Below are 21,810 nucleotides of genomic sequence, written 5' to 3'. Positions count from 1 at the left end.
GGGGGGGGGGGGGGGAGGAGAGGAGAGGAGGGGGCGGCGAGGGAGAGGCAGACGGCGGGGGAGAGGGCGATCAACAAAACTGCGTCGGAATCGTGGAGGAGAGGAGGCGGGGCCTGCGGCGGGCTGGTCTGCAGCATCTTTGGCGACGTCGGCGTCAGCGTGCCCACCGAGCCGTACCCGACCTTGGCTCCCACCTGCGGCCACACGCGGCGGGCGGCGGTGGCGACGGCGGCGGGTGAGGGCGGCAGCGACGGCGGCGGGGCAGAGGGCGGCAGCAGCGATGGCGGCGGGGTAGAGGGCGGCAGCGACGGCGGCGGGGCAGAGGGCGGTAGCAGCGATGGCGGCGGGGTAGAGGGCGGCAGCGACGGCGGCGGGGCAGAGCGGCGGCGGCGATGGTTGTGGGGCAGAGGGCGGCAGCAGCGATGGCGGCGGGGCAGAGGGCGGCAGCAGCGATGGCGGCGGGGTAGAGGGCGGCGGCGATGGCGGCGGGGCAGAGCGGCGGCGGCGATGGTTGTGGGGCAGAGGGCGGGTGCGATGGCGGCGGGGAAGAGGGCGGCGGCGATGGCGGCGGGGAAGAGGGCGGCAGCGATGGCGGCGGGGCAGAGCGGCGGCAGCGATGGTTGTGGGGCAGAGGGCGGGTGCGCTTGTGTGGCGGTTCACCGCGAAGCTGGTAAGCTCGACCGAGAGCTCCATGATGTGCGCCAGCGGCAGGTAGGCGCAGTAGGTGCCCCCCGCCTTGAGGTAGGACTTTCCGTCGAGCGACAGCGCCGAGCCTACCGGGGGTGAATACACCAGCCTCGGGGCGGGGAGAACGGTCTCGTGCGGAGTAGTCAGAGCACCGCGTGAATACGAGGGGTGCGATTGCATTGGAGACAGCCGAATACGGTCGACTACGGCGGAGGGCGGGTCCTCTCGAGCGCTGGTTTGGAGGACACGGACTCCGTCTTTCCCCTTCTAGGGACGCCGGGCCGGGCGCGAGTGTGGCGCCCATCACGCAGAGCAGGCTCTTGTGCGAGATCAGGACGCCCTTGGGGTTGCCGGTGGTGCCCGACGTGTACATGAGGACCGCCGTCTCCTCGGGCGCCGCCGCGGTCGGCGTGATGGCCGACTTGCTCCCCGCGGCGACCAGGTCGTCCTAGGAGGGGGGGGGGGGGGGAGTCTGCAGCCGCAGCAGGGAGGGCGCCGGGACGGCACGAAGCAGCGTAAGCGGCGGCGAAGGGAGAGGCGGCGAAGGGAGAGGGGAACGCGGCGGACGGCGGGGAGGGGACGCGGAGCGCCAGCTTGTGGATCTTGAGCAGCTTGGAGTCTGCGACGACCGCCTGCACAAGGCAGCGTCGGCCAGTGGGGTGGGTGGTGGGCAGCGGTCGGCGGTGTGCGGGCTCGTGATGGTGGGAGGCGCGGAAGAGGGCTTCTGCGAGTGAGGCGGCGACGGCGTGGCGCGGCCAGGGCGGTGAGGGCTGCACGTAGCGCCAAGTGCAGGACGGGCGGCGCGTGCGCCTTGCAGCCGGACTGGTTGATGCCGTACTCGGCGCCCTCGGCGCCGAGCGTCGCGTAGATCGTCCCAACGACGTACCCCTGCCGCCAGCAGGCGTACGCAGCGAGCATCCAGTCGCGCTGCGTGTCTGCGTAGATGACCACCGTGTCGTTCGCCTTTAGGCCGGGGATGGCCTCGGCGAGGCCGGCGCCGAGCGAGTCGGCCGTCTTGAAGTACTCGGAGTAGGTCATCCACTCGTAGTTGGGCGCCATGCGCAGCTTTTCGAAGCCCCCCTCGGGCACGACTTCGAGAATCTTGCGCACGCCCGCACACTGGAGGGGACCGTGCGTCGCTGCCGAGGCGACGAGCGTCTCCCAAAGGTTTTTGTGCCCGCCGAAGCAATCAGAGAAGGCGCCGACCTGCGAGATTTGGGCGGGCTGTGGCGCGAGGTGCCCGGAAACAAAGGTCCGGCAACAAAATGTGTGCTGGTGCCGATGGCCGCGGCGGGGCTGGCGGCACTGGGGGAGGCGGGCTCAGCAGTGGTGGCGAGCCTGGTTGGCGTTCCACAGGACGCCATTCTCGTCCACCTTGCCGGCCATATGAGAGGAAGGGAAAAGGGTGCTTGCGAGAGAGGGACGCGGCTGTCAAGGTCAGAGAGCGCCGAAGCGAGCACAGCTTCGGCGTTTTTCTTTTTTGAGTAGTCGGTAAAGGGCCTCAGCCTTCGGCGCAGAAACGGTCCACCAGCTCTACAAACGTGGCCGGCGCCTCCGAGTGCACAAAGTGGCCGGTGGCCACCATCTCGAGGCGCGCGTTGGGGAAGAGGGCCTCGCACGCAGGAAGGTGCTTCGGCTGGAGCATGCCGCCGTTCGCGCCCCCGATGAAGAGCGCCGGCATCTCGGCCCTCGACCCGGCGGGCGCGGGGAAGCCGCGCAGCGCCTCGTAGCTCCCGAGCAGCGCGCGCAAGTTCAGGCGCCAGCTGCGCGTTTCGGGCTGCAGGCTCTGCAGCAGGAAGCCACGCACGAAGGGGTTGCCGAGCCCGCCCCCTCCCTGCGCGATGGCTGTCTCGCTCGCCGCGAGCGCCGAATCCACCTCCTTCCGGTCGCCGAGCGCCGTCTCGGGCACGGCGAGCAGCGCCTCGATGATGGCCCGGTTTGCCTCCATCTCGTATCGGACCGGCGCGATGTCGGCGACGCACAGGCGCGCGACGAGGTCGGGCCGCTGCAGCGCCGTCAGCATGGCCACCTTGCCGCCGAGCGAGTGGCCGCACAGGCTCACAGGTCGCCCGATCGACTCGAGGACGCCCTCCATGTCGGCACGCATGGCCTCAAACGAGGCGTCGTCGTGCCACGGGCTGCCGCCGTGGTTGCGCAGGTCGACGAGCACCACCTCGCGCCGCGCCGCAAGCTTCCGCCCGACCGTCGCAAAATTGTTTCCCATCCCAAAGATGCCGTGCACGAGCACGAGCGGCGGCTCCGCCGCACCGGCGGGACCAGGCAGGTGCCTGCGTTTCAACTCGATGGGCGTGACCGACGTCAGGCGGCGTGCCTGGCGCCGCGCGGGGGCTCGCGCCGCCATCGCGACGCGGCGCAGCATGTGCATGGCACAGGACGGACCGCTGCCGACTGCGGGTCGTCGTCGGATTCCGAAATTTCTTTATTCTCAAATCTGCCGTAAAAATATTTTTATGGTTAATTGCTTTCTTCTCTGCTTTCTTCTCCTCACCTTCTCTTCTCACTCTCACTCACTTACCACCACCCCTCCATTTCCTCACCATCACACCTCCACCTCCTCACCTCACACCTCCTCTTCCTCTCACCATCACACCTCCACCTCCATACCCTCCCCTCTACCTCCTTTGATCTTCATCACCTCAGACGTACATATACTGCCGCTCGGCGGGCTCTATCACGACTTCCCTATAGTCTAGTTGGTTAGGATATTCGGCTCTCACCCGAAAGACCAGGGTTCGAGTCCCTGTGGGGAAATCCTATTTTGTCAGGTGGGGGGGCGTTTATTTTTGCTTGGCCGGGTATCATGCCGGGGTAGGTAGGGTAGGGTCTGGGCCCTCCCGTCGGGTTTTTCCCTCTCTCACGCCGGAATTTTCACGCAGAAAAAGAATTTTTCCGCGCAAATCACGATGTCACCCTCCCCAAATGGGTGATCTGATGCTTGTAGGGCTTGAGAGTGGCCTCCCATGTCACAAGAAGGACTGTGGATGCAGGAGAGTACCACCAACCATCACCTAGTTGGTATAGTACCCCACCTTCACCCATCCTATGATTTCTTTTTTAGTTTCCCATAAGTAGGGTAGGTAGGTAGGTAGGTAGGTAGGGGCAGGGCAGGGGCCGGCCAGGGTTTTTGCAGAATTTCAGCATGATACCCGCCCAAGCAAAAATAAACGCCACCTGTTTTGTTGCGACATCTCAGCGCTTGCCTCGTTGCCCGACGAGGGCATCATCTCCACCCGGTCGAGGCAAGTGCTGAGATGTCGCTACTTTTTGCGACATCTCAGCACTTGCCTCGTTGCTCGCTCCCGGAAGAGTTGTTGTTGCGGAAGAGGTGCCGAGATGATGCCCTCGATGCCGTCGGGCAACGAGCCGCTCCTCCGACTCCTCCTCCGACCAAGACTCATGCGGCTCCGGCTCTACTAGCGCGGCGAATGACATTTTCGACACCCTCGACGTACGACGACCATCTCGGCTACGGTTCCGACTCCGGCTTCGGCTGGTAGTCGACATACGACAAGCTGCCGAGCCCAAATCACTGTCAGTGCCAGATTTCTTGTTGGCTCCTAAAAATCTCTGATCGCGCGCGCGCCAGCCCTCACGCCCCCTTTTCCGCCGCCAGCCGCTCCGGCTCTACCGCTGTACCGCTGCCCGCCTGCGTCCGCCTTCTCCCAATCTTCTCCAACGTCCTGCAGGCGCCTCTCTCTGAGCCCCTGGTCTGACAGCCTGACAGCAAACCCCGGACAGCGCCTGACAGTGCCCGACAGCCTGACAGCGTTGACAGCACTTCTCTGCTAACAGCACGTATCTGACAGCCTGACAGCAGAGTCTGACATCAGAGGGGCTCCGTCGCTGTCAGGCCCTAACGTGACAGCCTGACAGCTGCCCGACAGCCCGACAGCACACAGTGGTCTGACAGCAGCGCTGACAGCCCGACAGCCCGACCAGCCCGACAGCAGCACAGACCGTACACAGGCCCCATGAGGGTATAACAAAACTATTACATGCAAAGACATGTAGTCATGGGATGGTCATGGGTCTCTCCTAGGGTCTCTCTCTCAACCCTCCCGCCCCACCTCTGCGGACCCGCGGCTGTGCTACTACAAATGAAGCTACCAGCTAAGCCTTCTGGGGCCCTACAGTCATATGCCTACGGCGTCTGGGTGGGGATGGCCGCCGCCGTCTGTGCCGCCGCCGCCGCCTGCGCCTGCGCCGCCAGCTGCGCTCCCCAGGCTGCCGCTGCCGGGGCGTGATCACGCCGTAGGAGGGGGGCAGCTGCGTAGCCGCCGGCGTCATCGGCGTCAGCGCCCCCGCCATCGCCCGGCCAGCAGCCACGGCGGCGTCGACCGCCGCGTTGGTCGCCTCCCTCTGCCCAGCCACTTGTGCGCGATCGACCTGCGACCGCCGCGAGAGGAGGGTGAGTGCCCCGCGTGCGGGTATTGATGGACACACAGCGAGGAGAACGCACGTTTGCAGCTCGGCCAGCGTCGGCTTCTCCACCGGCAGGTCGGCGAGCCACGCGCGGAGGTGCGACTCGCCGGCGGTGTGGCGCAGCACGTTGGAGCAGTTCGAGCCGATCGTGCCACTGGCAGCTCGAGCGCAGAGTACCTGCGCCAGCTCTCGATGAGTCAGCGCAGCAACGGGGTCTTCATCAACGACCTCAAGGGCCTCTTTATCCTCCGGTGGTACCGTGAGGTGAAAAGGGTGACGGGACCCCCCCAGACGGCCCGCGCTACCAGTCAGAACAGAGCGTGCAAGTACTACAAGCTGACGAGCGACAACGATGGGGAGGCCTTCCGCTGGGCAAGCAACTACCAGATCATCAGCAAGGTGTACCTGAAGAAGCACTCCAGCCTGCCTCTCTGCTATTCTCTCAGTGCGGCAGACAAGAAGATGGTGACGTCCACCATGAAGAAGATGGTGGGACCGAAGGCAGAGTAGAGACTAGAGTATGTGTGCAGTAGAGTCCTGCTGGTCTCCTCTTGATAGTGTCATAAGTGTGGCTGGTGTGTGTCAGAGCCTGACAGCACCCCGACAGCACCACCTGACAGCACCTGACAGCAACAGCCCAACGTCTGACAGCAGCAGCAGCCTGACAGCTCTGACAGCTCCGACAGCGTCTGGCAGCAACACCCGACAGCTCCGACAGCACCCGACAGCTACAGAGCCCCTCTGATGTCAGACACGCACCCGACAGCACCTGACAGCACTGACAGCACCCGACAGCTGGTCTGACAGAGGCACCTGACAGTGCCTGACAGCTGCCCGACAGCCCGACAGATCACCTGACAGCACCTGACAGCACCTGACAGCCTGACAGCCAGGGCTCAGGCCTCTCTTCTGTGCAGGACTAGGAGGCGCCGAAGCCGCCCGTCTCTCCTCCTCAGCGCCGTGCCGCCGCACCGCATCTCGACGACTTGCTCGTGTCCGTTCGTGCTAGCGGGCGACTCTCGCCTCGAGCTCGACTCGCCGAGCGGGTGCGCCCGTCGGCGTCGCTCACTCGCCTGTGTTGTTTATGCTTTTTGATGGTGTCTTCGCGCCGGGGGCGAGCGCAGAAGAAGGTGCAGAACCAAGGTGGCGCGCTGGACACTTAATACTGAATTCGTGGACGCCTGTGCTACTCTGAACTCTCGAGTCTCGTGCCTGGGTATGTCCGGTCCTTTCTCTGGTTCTCTACACTCTGTTTATAGAGCCGCCCTCTCCGGCTCTGCGCACTGCGGCTGCGCCGCTTCGCGCGCGGGCCGCGCAAACGTCGCACGCAACTTCAGAAGATCAAAACAGCCGAACGGGGGCACGAGCGCTTGCATGATGGGACCGCACCCGAAAAGCGGCAGAACCCCTGCGGCGTCACCGTTTTGCGCCCCCGTCGTTTTCGCGTCAGTCCTCGTTGTAGTCGGCCCAGCCCCCGATTCGGGTCTTGCACTCGGCCACGAGCGCCGCGAACCTCGCGGCGCCCACCAGCGGCCTGAAGCGCTGGTCGCTGGCCAGCGTGTCGAAGACGATGCTGCAGCGCAGCCATCCGTCCCTCTGGTCGAGCCACGAGAGGAGGAAGCGGGCGACGCCGGGCGTGGGCTGCAGATAGGAGCTGGCGCAGTACTTGTTGATGCTGTCCATCACGCTCTCCTCGAGGGTGCCGAGCTTGGTCGTCGCGAATCCGCCGCAGATCGAGGCGATGATGGCGTTGGCGACGACGTGCTGGGCCCCGTCCTCCGCCTCCTCGCCGTCGTCCTCGGGAAATGTCTGGCCAAAGTCTCCAGAGTCCCAGTCGATGTGCTCCTGCGCGATGCGCTGGCACGTCTCGACCGCGTCCTCCCCGGCGAGCACAGCCGTCATGATGGCGTGCGTGCACTCCAGCGGGTCGCAGACCCGGAAGCATCTGAGGCAGCCGACCGAGAAGCTGAAGCAGCCCCCCGAGTCGATCTCGCGCATGAATGCTGCCCACCCCTGCCGGTAAATGGCGGAGCGGCGGGCGGCGCGAATGGCGCGGTCGCGCACGCCCTCTCGGGCGAGAGCGACCTTCCACGACCAGCATGCAGCCATCATCGATGCAGCACCGCAAGCGCCCGCTTGCATCTCATCGGCCGCATTCTGTCGGCTGAATGCCGGCCCGCTGTCGATCTCACGAGTGAGCACCCATGCGATCGCGCGGAGGAGCTCCGGAGTGATGTTTGCCCAATCCGCCATGTGGCAATGGCAAGGCCGGTTTTTTTCTTTTATTTGAAACGCTGTAAGGTCCCGTTCCAGTAAGTAAATAAACCCCCCAAGCCAAGCTAGGCTAGACACGTCCCCACCTTTGCAGGATTTTGCAAAAGCGAAGAAGAAAACAAAGCGACCACAAGCGATGGGGTGGGGTGGGTGGGTGGGTGGGTGTGGGGGGGGGGGGGGGGGGGCATCGCGGCGCGGAGAGGGCTGGGCACAGGGCACAGGGGATCTCTCGCGCATAGGATGCGCACTCGGCATGAAAAAAATCTCGCGCTTAGTGGCAAGATGTACATGAGCTTCGGCTTCCACGCCCTGGTTCTCGCCCTGGTGGCCACGGTGGACGCGCTCCTGCCGGCGCGCGCGGCGTCGCTCACGCAGGCCGACAGGCCCAACGGCGGCCACCGCGCGCCAGCGGCACTGATGCAAGCCGACAGGCCCAACGACTGGTGCCGACGCCCGGAGCTTCTGCCCTCGGCCGCCTCCACCGCACAGTGCCGTCGCCACAGGCCCTACGGTCTGCACTCGGCCGCCTCCACCGCACAGTGCCGTCGCCACAGGTACTACGACAACGTCGAGTTTATGAACGAGCCCTTCAAGTTCATCGCGGAGCACCCGCAGGATTTTTCGCCAGCGATGCAGGCGATGGCTAAGTACCAGTTCATCACGGCGGAGGACAGCCGGCCTTTGGGCGACCTGCCGATGTACTGGAACGAGGGCGACCAGCTGCGTCAGTCGCTCCTGCAGAAGAGCCGGGTGAGCAAGAGCGAGCACCCGTCGCATCACCCGCCAACTCAAGAGTTACGTGCTGACCAGAGCAAATTGTGACGCGTTCCTCGCTGTCTCTGCGAGGTGGCCGACGACCTTGCCCGGGTCATCATGACGGCCGACCTCGAAACGATGGGCAAGCTCGCCGCGGACGCAAAGTTTGCAGAAAAGAAGGAATGCTCGCCGCGCACGCATCGCGAACGCATCGCGAGACCTTGGACTTTGAGAGCACTTTGGGTTGGATGTCGGTTAGGAGCTCTTCCAGCGTCTCGCGGGGCTGCCAAAGGACAACCGCGGCGCGCCCGCGTCGCCCACCGCCCGGAGAGACACGCGTCCGAACCAACGCGCGCCCTCCCTCAAGCGTCGGCCGGCACTTCGCTAGGCATGCTCGCCATTCACGAGACAATCAAGGGGATGAACGCAGCCGGCAAGCTGCCTGCCCTCGCCGCCTTCCCGGGTGACGACTCGACCTCGCGCTCATGAGCAGTAGCCCGTCCGTGTGACACGTCCGTGGCACCGCGCCAAAGGCGACCTCGAATACGCAGCGATGAAGGTTGCAGAGGCGAACGCGGCGCTGCGGCTGCTCGACGAAAAGCGCGCCGCCCCTCTCCTCTTGAAGCTCTCTCACACACAGCCGTGACCGTACCACCACAACGCATCAGGTACACGGCGCTCTTCCTTGCCGTGCGCGTCACCGACAAGCTCTCGGGCGCGGCGGCGCAGATGAAGGAGGGCGGCAGAGGGATGCCGCAGCAGCCGAGCCAGGGCCAGTCGGGCATGGGTGCTGCGCAGCCACAGGGCCGGGGAGGTGTGCCTTCCGGACCGGGCGGTGGAAGGAGCGACATGCCCTCGCAGGCAGGCACTCGGCCCGGCTTCTCCTCGCCCTTCGGCGCGCCTCAGCAGGGCTACGGCGGGCAGCAGGGCCTCGGCGGCACGGGGGGGGCGCCGCCGGGCGGGCAGGGGCAGGGCGGGCCGGGGGTTAGGAGGGGGCGCTACGACTGAAGGACCCGCCCATCCTCTTTGTTCGCCGCAGTCCTCTCCACACACGCTGGTCGCTGTCAGCGCGAGAGCGTGACACGGGGATGCCACGGAGCCCTCCGCGACACACGGATGGTCTCAATTCTCAGAGAGCCACACGCGCGGCCGAGGCGTGCCGGCGCCCGGCGGAGACCCGGTGGTGTCTGGTGAAAGAAATCGTGATCAAACCAATCGTGACGCTTCCTAAAAAACTGTTCAGTTTTCAAAGGCAAAAACGCCGGCGTACGCCCTCCCCTCACACTGACACTTCTGACTTCTCCCCTATTCCCAACTTTAGGTTGCGCACGTGCCACGTCTCCCAGCGAGCTAGGATCTCCGCTGTTTCTCCCCTAGTCATCCGCCCGCGCCGCGCGCCTCTATGGGCGTCTAGTGCAGCCACTGACAGACGAACTATTCCCGAGGAGTGGTCGACGTCTCGCCTGAAGTCGGGTGGGCTCGCGCACTGCTTAGCCCTAGGGGACAGGGGTGTGTGTGGAGGGTCCCAAAAGAGACCGGCGCGCTCCCCCGCAGCGTCGGTGTTAAGGAAGCGGCGCACGGCGGCGTGCTGCCGTGCGGGTCGGGGTGCGACGCCGTCAGCCAGCCGTAGGAGAGGGCAAACACACTCCGGTCGCCTCTCTCGAGCGCCGCCGCCGCCGCCTCGCACGGCACAAAAGCTTCCGGCGGCAGGTCCTGCCGCCGCCTCATGATGGCGGAACCCGTCAAGGCGTCGCGGCCGAGGCTCGCGTCGGCCGCGGGCGATCTCAGCCACTCGCAGCAGACCAGCCGCACGGTGCCGTCGAGTAGTCGCTCGCGGAGCGTGCCGTCGATCTTGGAGTCGGTGGCGGTGAGCACGGCGGAGAGGTCGACGGCGCCGAGCACGCGCCTTGTGCGGTGCAGCTCTCGGAGCGAGAGGAGCGCGCCCCCAACGAGGCTTCCGAAGAAGACGGCCGCCATGAGGAGCTCGACGACGGTACGTGTGACTCCCAGGTCGCTGACTCCCAGGAGATGGTCCCAGAGCGCCGTGTAGATGCAGGTGAGTACGAGGAGGACGGTCGTGGCGCCGTGGCGCCGTGGAGCCACGACTCGAGCGCATTTTGAAAGTCAAAGGCGAAGGGGGCGTTCGAGCGGTGCGCGAGCCAGAAGGCGAGCGTGACGGCGATGGCGGCGGCGGCGCCGGCGTAGCGGCCGATACGGAATTCATCCTCAGAGAGGCGATAGAAGATCAAGTCGATGGCAAAGACTACGAGGAGGAGGAGGAAGCGAACTGGCGCAGCCAGACGACCAGCTGCCATCGAGGCGCGAATCGGGCGAAGCGGCCGGTAAGAAACGCAACCTGCCTCTCCAAGCGTCAAGGGGCGATGATGGGTCCGCGCCGGCAGAGGCCGGGCGAGCGCCACTCGCCCTTGTTGACGCCAAAGTGGACGGCGAGGGCGGGTAGGAGCAGGGCCAAGATTAAGCTCTCAGCAAACAGAAGGATCGTGCGAGGAAAAGTGCGAGCAACCTCTTTGGATGAGCAGCATCCATGCGGATTGCGGACTGTGAAAAGAAATTCGAGAAGTGTAGACTGCGTATTTGAAGACCATCGAGGGCGTATTCGATAGTACAACTCTCGCATCATCTGACACGAAAAATGGCGGCGGGACACTCCCCACGTCACCTCTCGAGGCCTCGCGTGCCCCGCTACCGGCGCCGTCACCGCTTGCCCGTTGCCCACGTAGTCCGGCCCGGCCGCCGCCGCCACCCACTTGTCGAGGAAGCCGTCAAACTCGGGGCCGCCCATTGCGGCAAGGGCGGCGTCGCTCGGCACCGGCGGCGCAAAGGTCGAGTTCTCGACGACGTGCCGAAGCAGGGTCAGGGCGGCGCGCGGGCGGAAGGTGGGGACCATGTGGCCAGAGCCGTGCCACCGTGGCGAAGGAGAGGCCGTGCTCGTAGTCGGTCATGACCAAGCGCGCGGCCGCCGGGCGCCTCCGAACCGACAGGGGCGCCGCGGCAGTAGAGAGCACTCCACCGCCATACCGTTTTTATGGCGGGTTCAATATCAAACGACGTATTTTCTTCTCATAACCAAGGCTGTGAACGGGTCCGGAGCCCCAGCTGCAGGCAGCTCAAATTTGCGATGAAACCTGCTTCGCCTGGCCGGCCTGTTCTCACGTTGCTTGTGGCCGGCTTTTGGTTTCGCGGCTCAGCGCCGTTCTCGCTTGCTGTGGGGCATGAGCGTCCGGCTCCACCACCTAAGGGTCTGCTGGGTATGCCACGGCTTGACAGCCGGCCTCAGCGACGGCAGCATGCGGCATCGCGGACCGGGTCACCCTCCAGCGTGCTGGATTCTTGGATGCCAGATCAAGCGGAGGAAGAAGAGCTGTTGACGAGCCCGGGGGGGTTGAAGGGCCGTGTGGGCCGTGCTGCTCTCTGCATCGTTGGCGAATGGCGGACATTCGGCATGCCCGCTGTCCATGAAGGGGTCGAGCTGGCGCGGCACGTGTGGCAGGCTGACGTCTTCATGTTTTACCACACCCGATATGACGCTGTGGCCATGGCTCATAAAAACAGGCAAAACGCGGTTGCATGCGCCGAGGAGACGCATTTGCTTCAGAATTACACACACGTGGAACACCTGCCGTACGATGGCTGCAAATCTAAGGCCACCGTTCAACATCGCCAAATTAATCGTTGCTTCCGCCATGTCATGGAGCACGAGAGGCGCAACGGCGTCCGTTACGACTACTTCATTCGATCGCGCCCAAACTACATCGTGTGGAATCCAGAGCCCATGCAGCCCAAACTTACGCAAATGCTGGCAGTCCGGCCCAAACCCGACATGCTGTTTACGATTCCTCGGGCCAAACTACACGAGTGGCTGACAGGCATCAACGAGAAAGAATGCTTGAATGTTGTTCGTCGGCCTGAACACTGCTGCTTAGAGTACACGCACGGAATGTTGAAGCCGACGAACCATCGCACGTGGAGGCAACAGGGTGCCCTTGCTCGTGGTTGGGAGCACATGGAATATGCCAGCGTCGAGCGTCCACGCATTCCACCGAGCCTGCTGCACTGCAACATCACGGGTCGTCCCGGAAGCACCTCAGTCAGCGACAGGCAGGCTGCGCTATAGGGGCGCTCCGGAAGGCTGGATCTTCATCCGTTGGCCGCGTTGGGTAGCTTCGCCCGCAGGCGCGAGCCGGGAAAAAAGAATAGAGCGAGGCAAAAAAGAATAGAGCAACGCAAAAAAGAAAAGACCAGGCGCGCGCGACGTCCCGCACAGCCGTGTAATTTCAGTGTACGTTCTCTCTCTCTCTCAGTGTATATAGCTCTTACGAACATACCCGAAGGTGAATTTCGGCGCTGGAGACGGGTACGTGGCTGGGTTCACAGCGATTGTAGGCAAGTGGAGGGACCAAATCACGGTCGCGGCCTTCCGACTCGCGCCTCTGCCTCACTGGCACTATTGTAGCCCTGGCCGGTGCGCGTGCAGAGTTGAAGTTCCGGGAGTGGGAAAATTCGAACGCGTTCTCTCACGGTGACCAAGAAATATCCACCTTCAGAGGCACCTCCGGAGGCAGGCCGCCGCACGCCGGCGACACAGCTCCAGCTGTCGAACTGACCCGCAGCTCCTCTCAGAGCGGGAACTGTGACGAAAGTGAATGAGGCGGTTGTCAGGAACCATCATACGGATCACATGGTGGCTCTCTCATGACGGGAGACCGCCCGACCACTCCTGGGTGGCACTGCCACCGGTGTCGCTCGACGTCCTGTCGACAGGGTGCCGACAGCGACACAGACCATGTGGGACGCGTCGAGTATCGACCTCTACTGCTTACCAAGCCTTCGAGTGTATCCTGGCTGTGGCCCCACACCCACTGGTGTCCATCTCAGAGACCGCAGGAGGTCATGAGGGTCGATGGGAGTGCCAACCCCACAATGCCTAAAAAGTAACCCAGCCCAGCAGTGCTCGGGAACACAACGCACTCTCTCACATGACAAGCAAGCGATCCCACGACAGCGAGTGTGGGGACTATACATGATCCGTACGTGAATGAAGGGCCCGGCCGCAGAGCTAGGCGGCACGGGCACCCCCCACCGGGGCCGAAGCCCTGGGTGAGCCAGATCTGACGTTTTGGGACATCGCGTCAGAGCCGTGTTTTTCTCGTTGTTTTGTCGCTCGCTCCGCTCGCCACCTCACGCTCCGTAGCCCGGCCATGGCCAGTACCCCGCGTCTCAGTGAGACGCGTGGTACCATCCAACTCCGGTCGACGGGCTCGAATGCGCTCAGCCTCAGGAGGGACAAAACCGCGCGAATTCTGCACGCCTCGCTGCACCGCTGGCTTGACTTAATCAGGCAGCAGCAGGCTGCTGCTGTTGCCACAGCAGCAGTCTGCTGCGGCCCCAATACGCAAGTTAATGACCAGCATTGCTGCCGGGGGCATTCGAGCCGCCACAGCCGGTGTGCGGCTGTGCACTGCCACCTGCCCGCGGCTACGCACAATGTGCGCTTGCATTGGATGAGCCCTGCTGATGGACCTGCGTCGCCTAGCTGCACGAGAGCAATGCCGCAGGCGGCGGCCGTGGCATACACTGCGAGCACACTCGGTGCAGCTGCGAGGTGCAGCAAGAGCACGTCGTTCCTGCCTCTGATGCCACTCTCGCGGCTTGTAGCGCGTCACTCGCGCATGCTCTCCAGGAGCTATGGCGGGCGCGTGTGTGGGGCTGTAGCCTGTGTTTGGCCGGTTCTGACCCGTTTACTATCAGTACCATGCCTGGGCCACAAGATCGCACACGGGGAGCGGCTCAGGGACCCAGTAAGCCGCGGAATCGCCAAACGATAATGTCACAACCCGGCTCACCCCCAGGGCTGGACCTAGTCCTCTGTGCAGAGAAACAGCATGCTGAGCATGGCAAGGGCTCCACCCATCCAGGTCGCGACCTCCTCGGCTTTGAGGCGGCAAGCGCGCACGTTTTTGACGTTAGCCCTCATGATAGGCTCCCAGCGCCCGCCGCGCCCACCGACCCAGTCGATTATCTTGGTCTTGTGAACAGCGCCATAGGACGTATCTTCTTCTATAACAAGGCTGTGAACGATTCGTATCTACGATCAAAACCTATAGGAAAAAGGGGAATCAGGCCGCCGTAAAGTGCTGCGGGTGCCGCGCCGCGGGAACGCGGTCGCGGAAGCGCGGGAAGGCCCGCCCCCCTGCTGCTGCTCCCCGGAGACACCGGCCACCGCCCAGATAGATACGCCACACCCACAGTCGGAGCCTGGCAGCCCGCGGACAGACCCCCCCGCGACTGTTGGAGTGAGCGAGCCTCGGCCTCGCACCACGCTCGACACTCTAACGCTCCTAGCTCCTCTACGTCCTGCTAGTGCTGCAGCTGCAGCCTGCACGGCTCAACGCGCCCCGCCGGAAGCACAGGCGGACAGGGCCGCCTGTTACAGCTCTATTCCTGCCTTCCGCACACAGTGCTCGACCGTAGGCGCGTGCGACCGCAGGCTCTCATTGTTGCTCCCACTCATGCAATGCTCGACCACTTCGCGCAAAAAGTGCGAGCCCACGCGCGTTCTCGGCACGTCGTACAGCACGTCGGCGCGGTGCGCCTGCAAGGCGCGCTGCCGGCGCAGAAGCTCCTCCCCTGGCATCTCTCGCAGGACAGCGAGTGCAGTGGCGGGGTTCTTGACAAAGTCGCGTGCCTTGACGCGTACGACAAAGTCGTCGTATGGCACGGTGTTCGCAAAGGCGCCCCTGAGGCCGTCGCAGATGGCGACCGGTATGCAACCGGCGGCGATCGCCGAGTAGAAGCGTGCCGAGACGCAGTTGTCCCCGGCGGGAGCTAGGCAGAAGACGCTCTCCGCCATCTCCACTGCCGCCTGCTCCACCTTGCTGTTGTCGACCGACGCGTACCTCCACATGTTGGGCCCGCCCTTTTGGCCCTCCGCCTCAGGTCCCGCGTTCGCCTTGCCGCCCCGAGCCGACCGCCGCCGGTCCAGCCGGCGCCTCCGCCTCGCGCCTCGCCCCATCGGCGTTAAGCTGCCCGTCGAACCTGCCAGCTCGACTAGGTCGTGTGTCGATGCGTTCTTCAGCAGCGCGAGACGCTCCATAGTGCCGCGGGTGCAGCGGCCCCAGGTGGATCGGTTGGTCGGCAGGGACGGCCGCATCACGACGTCCGACACGTCATGCCATGCCTCCATGAGCTTGCCGACCGCGCACCGGATAGCGCGACCGGTGCAGCAGACGTCGAGCGCACCCGAGAACTGAACCATCGTGCGGCGGCGGCCGAGGATACGCCGGAACGCCTGCTTGGCGAGGAGGTTGGCGCCATCGGCGTCGCCCGCCAGGAGGCTTCCGACGGTGGAAGCCTCGACGAAGGAGCCCTCCACCGTCGGCCCGTGCGATGCCGGCAGCATCTTGGACTGCGCACGCAGCACGCTGTCGAGCTTGCGCAGATTTTTGGCCGACGGCGGTCTGGTCCAGTCCTTGTTGTATTGCAACGTGGCCGCCAGCGACGCCTGGTACGGCATCTCTAGCGAGCAGCGGCCGACCACGCTGACTCGCTTGTACGAGCCTGTCGGAAACCGCTTATATCGGCCGGTGGTGGCGCATGTCAGCGCGCGAGCCGCGTCGCCCATCCGAGCCGACATGGTCAGCCAAGGCGCTGACCATGCCGTGCTGGCAAAGATGTGGTCTAGCCCGCCAGAGCGCTGGTAGTGGGGAGAGGAGAGGAGCGCTCGGTGGAGGTCGCTCATCCGTGCCTCGTGAGAGCTGCCATTGCACTCTCCCAGAGTGTGTGACGTGAACTCAAACACGGGGACATAGAAGACTTGCGCGTCGGACGCGTCGCGAACCCGCCAGGGGTGATGGCGAAGCGCCTCGTAAAGCCCCACCTCGGCGAGGTTGGCGTCGTTGACGGAGTGTGCCAGAGAATCGAAGCCGTCGCACTGCCGCAGCCATGCGTGGCAGAGCGCGCGCTCCGTGTATATGAAGAAGGGCACCACCATCGCGGATGAGACGGAATGGACGGCCGACGTCGTCTAGGATTGTTAGCAGCCTCGCTCGCAATCCTAGAAGTCGAAGGGAGGAGTGAGGAGCACTCCTCGCAATCGTAGCATCTCTGCTCTGTCTGAGTGTGCGATTGCGAGCACGCCCGCGCTCGCTCGCAATCATCTTCTCTCTCTCTCTCTCTCTCTCTCTCTCTCTCTCTCTCTAGCTAGCTCTCTCTCTCTCACGCGCGCGCGCAGCACGCACGCACGCACGCACACACACACACACACACACACACACACACACACACACACACACACACACAGAGAGAGAGAGAGAGAGAGAGAGAGAGAGAGAGAGAGAGAGAGAGAGAGGCCTCCCTCTCCTTTTCTCCCAGTTGTAAGCTAAAAGACGCGAGGTTAGCATGAGCGCGATGCGTCGCAGTGCTCTTGCGTTTCAGCGGTAGTGATCTGATCACCCGAATGCCACGTTCGGATCGCTTCTCATCGCAAACCCCGTCAGTTGTCAGCAGTCCTTCCTCCCTCCGGGAAAGTACGTAAGAGCTACATACACTGAAAGAGACATCAGACTGACTGGAGAGCAGCAGCCGCAGGGGAGGAAGCATGGGGAGGGTGGAGGCTGAGTGAGGCGGGCGCACGGATTAAATCTTCGCCGCGAGCTGGCCATTGTTGTGCGCGTACACAACCCCGCATCCCCTTGCAGCCCGAACCCTGCCGCCTGGCGTTTTCATGATCCTCCGCTTCCGCCTTGTCGCGATCCTCGGCGCGTCCGTGTGCACCCGCGCCTTCACGTTGCTAGAGGCCGTCAGCCGCGACGGCCTGCGGCTGACTTCGCCGCGCATGATGGCAACTCCCGCTGGGCTGGCGATTCTCTTCGACTGTGACGGCGAGCTGCGATTGGGGAGAGAGTGATCGCCCGCGAGGCTACGCGCGCCGTGCACAGCACACGGTGGCAAGGTAGCGCGGGGGTGACGATGTCACCGCGTTCCTTGCCGGTGCCAGGCGTGCTCGCTGACACCGAACGGGATGGGCACCGCGTCTCCTTCAACAGGTGATGCTTCCGAGACAGCAGTATCGGTCGTATGAGTCGCAGCTTAGCCACGTCCACAATCAGGTCGCTCAATGGAGCACTGCCGTCGCGCACGCCGCTGCCGTTGCCGCGCTTGACGGCTGGCCACCTCTGACGCCGCCGCCTGCCCGCCCGCCCGCCAGGGTGTTTGAAGAGAGGGGCTTCGACTTTGAGTGGACTGTGGAGGAGTACGGCCGCATGTGCGAGGTTGGCGGCGGCAAGGAACGCATGACCGCCTACTTGAACGGCTTCAACGGCCGCCGCGGGTGCGTCCGGCGGGCTGCCACGGAGGAGGCTGCTCGAGCCTTCCTCTCTGGCCGCGCCCTGTAGGCTACCGTACGAGCGGCTGGCCGGCAGGCTACGAGTCTCCGACAACCGAGAGCCTGACGAAGGGTCTGCCCGACGATCCGAGGCGGCTCGAGCTTGTCCGCGAGCTGCATGCCCGCAAGACGGCGCTCTTTCAGGCGCCGCGCGAGCGCGCCCCCTTCCAGGCACATCCCCCCGCGCGCTCCCACAGACGAGGTGGCTCTCCGCCCCTCTCCTCGCCCAGGAGCTGATCGGCTCAGGGGTCGTGCCACTGCGACCCGGCGTCCTGCGCGTCGTCGACGAGGCCATCGCCGCCGAGGTGCCTCGCGTAAGGCCGGCCCCTTGTCCCACTCCCACCGGCCTAGAGAAAGCTTGCATTGACAGCCTCTTCAGGCACCCGCACAGCTACATCACGGCCGATCTCGGCCCATTCGCAGCTCTGCCGTGGCTATGTATCCATTGGCTCACGGACCCCACCTCAAGAAATTCGCACAGCTCCGTTGCCGATACAAAGCAGGTGACCGCCGCCCACCAAGGTGTGAGGGACATGCCGCTGACACGCCAGGGACGTGTTGCGCAGGTACCGCTCGCCGTTTGCTCGACCAGCAACGAGGCCGCCGTCCGCACGCTCGTCGAGACACTCATGGGTCCGGAGCGCTATGCGCGTTTCTCCTTTTTTTGTGGCGACGTCGTGCCGCGCAAGAAGCCGCAGCCGGATGTCTACAACCTCGCCGCGCAGGAGATGGGGCTCGACAAGTCGGAGTGTGTCCCGACCCCTTTGGGCCACCCCGTGCTCTCCCGCCAGCAGCGCCGCCCCTCCAACCCTTCCTCCCGCCTTCCTCTTCAGGTGTGTGGTTATCGAGGACTCCGGCATCGGCAACCAGGCCGCCAAATCGGCGGGGATGGCGTGCCTCGTCACCAAGAGCACCTACACAGAGGAGGAGGACTTTTCTGGTGCTGACCGCATCGTGTCTGAGCTCGGTGAGCCGGGCGGCGGCGGGGAGTGCGTGATGCTAGCGGATCTCCGTGCGCTCCTGTGAGGCCCTTCCTGCATGTGCTGAAAATCACAGGACTGGGTGGGGTGGACAGTAGTGGAGTAGGTAAGGTAAGGTAAGGTAAGGTAAACGTCTCCACACACACAAAGTGGAGAAGTCCGCAAGGGGCGGCGCGCGACGTCACTAGTTTTCAGGAAGGGTGCAGGGTGAGCCACGCACTGACAAAAATAACTCTTTTGCGGACGGGGACGCCGCGAGGTTCTTTTGTGCTGCACCTGCAGCAGGGCGGACCGCCTGGCCGCTGATCACGCCCACTCGCTTGCTTTTTTTCGCTCCAGTCCTGCGGATCTTCAGTTTTAGTAGACCGCAGGGCTACGAAGCCTTCACACTCCAAGGGGCTGGATCACGCCGGAGCTTTTCACGCTGTGGGGCCTGCGCGCTGCCGGCCGCGCGCGGCTGGCGGCTGGCGCTGAATCGCAGAGCCAAAGGCAGCTCGCCACATATCCCAGACAGGTATCAAGTTGCATCTAGATGGCAGGGGCGACCTCTGGCGTATTAGACGCCTAAAAGCCCCGTGCATACCCCACCCATTAACCCCCACCCACCCCCACTGGCACCGGCCGCACCCCGGCACCGGGGTTGTTATGGTCATACCAACCGCACACCCACACAGTTCACAGAAAACCCTCAAGAGGCGGCCCGGGCGGCCCCCCACGCCCCAGGAGGCAGGAGCGCGGCGCAGCTCGCCGGCGCGCAGCCCGCTGGAGGACCGACGAAGATCGACGTGCCGCTGCCCCCGAAGGGCCGAAGAAAGTTAGTCGTCGTCGGTCTCGCCCCTCTTCACGCCGCGGCGGACTTCGTACTTCGCGCTGGACCCTCGAAATGCGTTGAAGCCGAGAAAGACGAGAGCAGCGGGCAGCGCCAACTCGCCCAGCGAGGAGCACCCACGGAACGCATGCTCGCCGATGTGATGCACGCCGGCCGGCAGCTCCAACTCAGCGAGTGCGGAACAATCATAGAATGAGGCGGTGTCAATCTTTTGAAGTGTCGGCGGCAGAGAGACGCCAAGCAGAGAGCCGCAGCCCCAGAAGGTCCCTGCCTCGATCACCTGCAGCGACGACTCCGAGAGCTCTGCCCGCTCGAGTGTCCTCACCTCATCAAACGCGTAAGCACCGAGCGTCTTGAGCGACGGCGGGAGAGCGACATGCTCGAGCAAAGTCTTGCTGAAGGCGTGCGAGCCGATCGACTGCAACGAAGACGCTTCTTTCAGGTTGACCGCTGCAAGAGAGGTGCAGCCGCTGAATGCAGAGGCACCGATTTGCTCGAGTGTTGTCGGCAGAGTAACGGTTTGCAGAATCGTGCAGCCCTTGTACGCTCCGGTTGGAAGCACAAGGACGCCATCCTCGATGGTTGCGTGCTCCTCGCACACGAACGAAGCCGTTTCGGTGGCGCAGTGGGCTCCCGGCTTGTCCAAGTCCGGCATCGTGCCGATAATGAAACTCGGCGGTATCTCCGTCGGTGGCGCCAAGCCTTCGCTCCGCGGTGTCAGACTACCTGCTCACTCTGGGTGAGAGTGTGTGCACACACAACACACTGTGCACACACACACACACACACACACACACACACACACACACTCACTCACTCACTCACTCACTCACTCACTCACTCACTCTCGCTCACTCACTCACTCGCGCTTGGCTTACAGACGATGCTGGCGATCTCGTGCGTCTTTCTGAGCTTCTCGAGTGCGCCCGTCCCGGACGGAGGAGCGGGCGTGTGCGTGACCGGCTGCTCCCCCTACACCGAGCCACCATTCCCGACGTGGTCGCACATGGTCTCCGAGATGAGCAAGGAGTGCAAGCTGATGGTCCACGTTGGCGACACCAAGTCCGGCTCGGGTGTGTGCGACGACGACTTGATGGCCGGCCCGCTTCGCATCATGGTTGCGACCGGCACGCCGACTCTTTACACGCTCGGCGACAACGAGGCGACACCTCTTGCCCACCACCTTGTGTACGGAGAAGTTTACCTTACCTTACTGACCTTAGTTAGGCGACGGACTGCCACCGTATGAAGACACGCGGCGACTACACCGCCGATGGCGGCTCTACGTGCAAGGACGACCCTTGCACGTATCCGCGGGAGTCGCAGTTCTACCAGGCCGAGGCGGCGCGCACGTACATGATCGAACAGTTCATGACCGACACGACCACCGATCTCACCGGCAAGCTCCCAGTGACGACGCAGTCGGAGGAGTGCCCGTTCAATACGATGGTAGTCGTCGACAAGATGCTCGTCGCTCCCATTGAGATGCCCGGCTCCAACTTCGGGCTGAGCAACGAGGCGAACATGGAGTTCGTCGACCCGTACGACAGCAAGGAGAAGTGCGCCACGGACGCGTGCAAGGCCACGATGTCGCACCTCGACATGTTCCACCGCGCCAACAACTGCAACATGGCGTGGATCGAGGGGGCGGCGTTCACCGCGGCAAACTTTGGCCTCAAGGCCGTCATCATCCCGTTCCATGCGCGCTGGTGGACGGACCCGCCGAACGGTGGCGTCAAGCACGAGGCCGCGTACGGCGACTTCTACTCGAAGATGAAGAACGTGACGAAGGCAAACCCCGACATCATGTTCTACACCGTCCACGCCGACTCGCACTACTGGATCACCTTCTCCCCGGACGGCATCGAGAATTGGGTCAATGTGATGGTCGAAGGCTCCACGCGTGGCCTGACCTCGTTCGGCCAGTTCAAGTTTGAAGAGGGCAACGAGTTTGACCCGGTCTCCATCAAGGAGGTGCACCGCAAGACGCCCGAGGAGATGGACATGTACTCGGACTGAGAGTGATAAGAGGTGCCGTAGTTCCCCAGAGATGAGCTGCCTCGCGCGGCAAAGCGTCCTGGGGGGGGGGGGGGGGGGGGCTTTTTTTATTCGTCTGGGGAGGAAACCGGGACCCCCGTTCCCGCCGGCCGGGGTTTGCCAATTTCGGTCGGGGGCCGGGGCCCTTTTTGCGTTGCGGGTTGGCATCCCCCCCCCCGGGCATGGAGCTGTGAACCCCCCTAGGGAGGGGGGGCCCCCATGCCATTTGTTCTGACTTTGACTCCCACACTGTGCCCCTTTCCCCTGCCCGCGTGCAAAACCTTTTAAACCTTTCCCCTCTAGGGGCTTGGGGGGATTTGAAAACAACACCCCAATCCTCCGCTTGCTTGCCGTGGCTCCGACCCTCATTGCCTCTATTTTTTGGGGGGGGGGGGGGGGAG

At 64.0% G+C, this 21,810-nt stretch overlaps 8 protein-coding genes across 8 annotated transcripts in view; 3 read left to right on the top strand and 5 right to left on the bottom strand.

The window, feature by feature from the left end:
* The window catches only part of EMIHUDRAFT_459357 (hypothetical protein), a 4,557-nt gene extending 2,421 nt beyond the window's left edge, over positions 1-2,136 (bottom strand). Inside the window, exons 1-5 of the mRNA XM_005767554.1 lie at positions 2,026-2,136; positions 1,483-1,893; positions 1,269-1,319; positions 940-1,135; positions 661-773 (exon numbers count right to left, since the gene is read on the bottom strand). Of these exons, the coding sequence (XP_005767611.1) occupies positions 661-773; positions 940-1,135; positions 1,269-1,319; positions 1,483-1,893; positions 2,026-2,073 (819 nt within the window). The 5' untranslated portion in view covers positions 2,074-2,136. The remainder of the gene's footprint in view (positions 1-660; positions 774-939; positions 1,136-1,268; positions 1,320-1,482; positions 1,894-2,025) is intronic.
* Positions 2,137-2,188: 52 nt separating this feature from the next.
* EMIHUDRAFT_245980 (hypothetical protein) lies at positions 2,189-3,067 on the bottom strand (the record flags this gene model as incomplete). Its single annotated transcript, XM_005767553.1, has 1 exon — positions 2,189-3,067. One exon carries the CDS (start codon positions 3,065-3,067, stop codon positions 2,189-2,191), a length of 879 nt encoding a protein of 292 aa, XP_005767610.1.
* A 3,509-nt stretch (positions 3,068-6,576) lies between these two features.
* On the bottom strand, positions 6,577-7,383 carry EMIHUDRAFT_245977 (hypothetical protein; the record flags this gene model as incomplete). The annotated part of the gene is made up of 1 exon (XM_005767552.1): positions 6,577-7,383. One exon carries the CDS (start codon positions 7,381-7,383, stop codon positions 6,577-6,579), a length of 807 nt encoding a protein of 268 aa, XP_005767609.1.
* A 299-nt stretch (positions 7,384-7,682) lies between these two features.
* Positions 7,683-9,411, top strand: EMIHUDRAFT_470577 (hypothetical protein). The gene is made up of 7 exons (XM_005767551.1): positions 7,683-7,847; positions 7,959-8,154; positions 8,251-8,340; positions 8,420-8,462; positions 8,549-8,623; positions 8,694-8,760; positions 8,829-9,411. Exons 1-7 carry the CDS (start codon positions 7,687-7,689, stop codon positions 9,166-9,168), a joined length of 972 nt encoding a protein of 323 aa, XP_005767608.1. The 5' UTR covers positions 7,683-7,686; the 3' UTR covers positions 9,169-9,411.
* Positions 9,412-14,608: 5,197 nt separating this feature from the next.
* EMIHUDRAFT_245972 (hypothetical protein) lies at positions 14,609-16,171 on the bottom strand (the record flags this gene model as incomplete). The annotated part of the gene is made up of 1 exon (XM_005767550.1): positions 14,609-16,171. The coding sequence occupies one exon, from the start codon at positions 16,169-16,171 to the stop codon at positions 14,609-14,611; it is 1,563 nt and encodes a 520-aa protein (XP_005767607.1).
* A 1,004-nt stretch (positions 16,172-17,175) lies between these two features.
* On the top strand, positions 17,176-18,538 carry EMIHUDRAFT_55608 (hypothetical protein; the record flags this gene model as incomplete). The annotated part of the gene is made up of 5 exons (XM_005767549.1): positions 17,176-17,225; positions 17,387-17,569; positions 17,766-17,868; positions 18,130-18,311; positions 18,397-18,538. Coding segments are annotated over 5 exons (660 nt in total), but the record flags the coding sequence as incomplete, so codon positions are not given.
* A 529-nt stretch (positions 18,539-19,067) lies between these two features.
* Positions 19,068-20,048, bottom strand: EMIHUDRAFT_370741 (hypothetical protein). Its single transcript, XM_005767548.1, has one exon. It carries the CDS (start codon positions 20,025-20,027, stop codon positions 19,359-19,361), a length of 669 nt encoding a protein of 222 aa, XP_005767605.1. The 5' UTR covers positions 20,028-20,048; the 3' UTR covers positions 19,068-19,358.
* A 41-nt stretch (positions 20,049-20,089) lies between these two features.
* EMIHUDRAFT_445628 (hypothetical protein) lies at positions 20,090-21,726 on the top strand. The gene is made up of 3 exons (XM_005767547.1): positions 20,090-20,111; positions 20,253-20,534; positions 20,600-21,726. Exons 2-3 carry the CDS (start codon positions 20,256-20,258, stop codon positions 21,389-21,391), a joined length of 1,071 nt encoding a protein of 356 aa, XP_005767604.1. The 5' UTR covers positions 20,090-20,111; positions 20,253-20,255; the 3' UTR covers positions 21,392-21,726.
* Positions 21,727-21,810: the final 84 nt, after the last annotated feature.

Source organism: Emiliania huxleyi, assembly GCF_000372725.1.
Source record: "Emiliania huxleyi CCMP1516 unplaced genomic scaffold EMIHUscaffold_485, whole genome shotgun sequence".
NCBI classification, from domain to species: domain Eukaryota; phylum Haptophyta; order Isochrysidales; family Noelaerhabdaceae; genus Emiliania; species Emiliania huxleyi.
The sequence above is the reverse complement of the archived record's forward strand: the minus strand, read 5'-3'. Positions and strand labels throughout refer to the sequence as shown.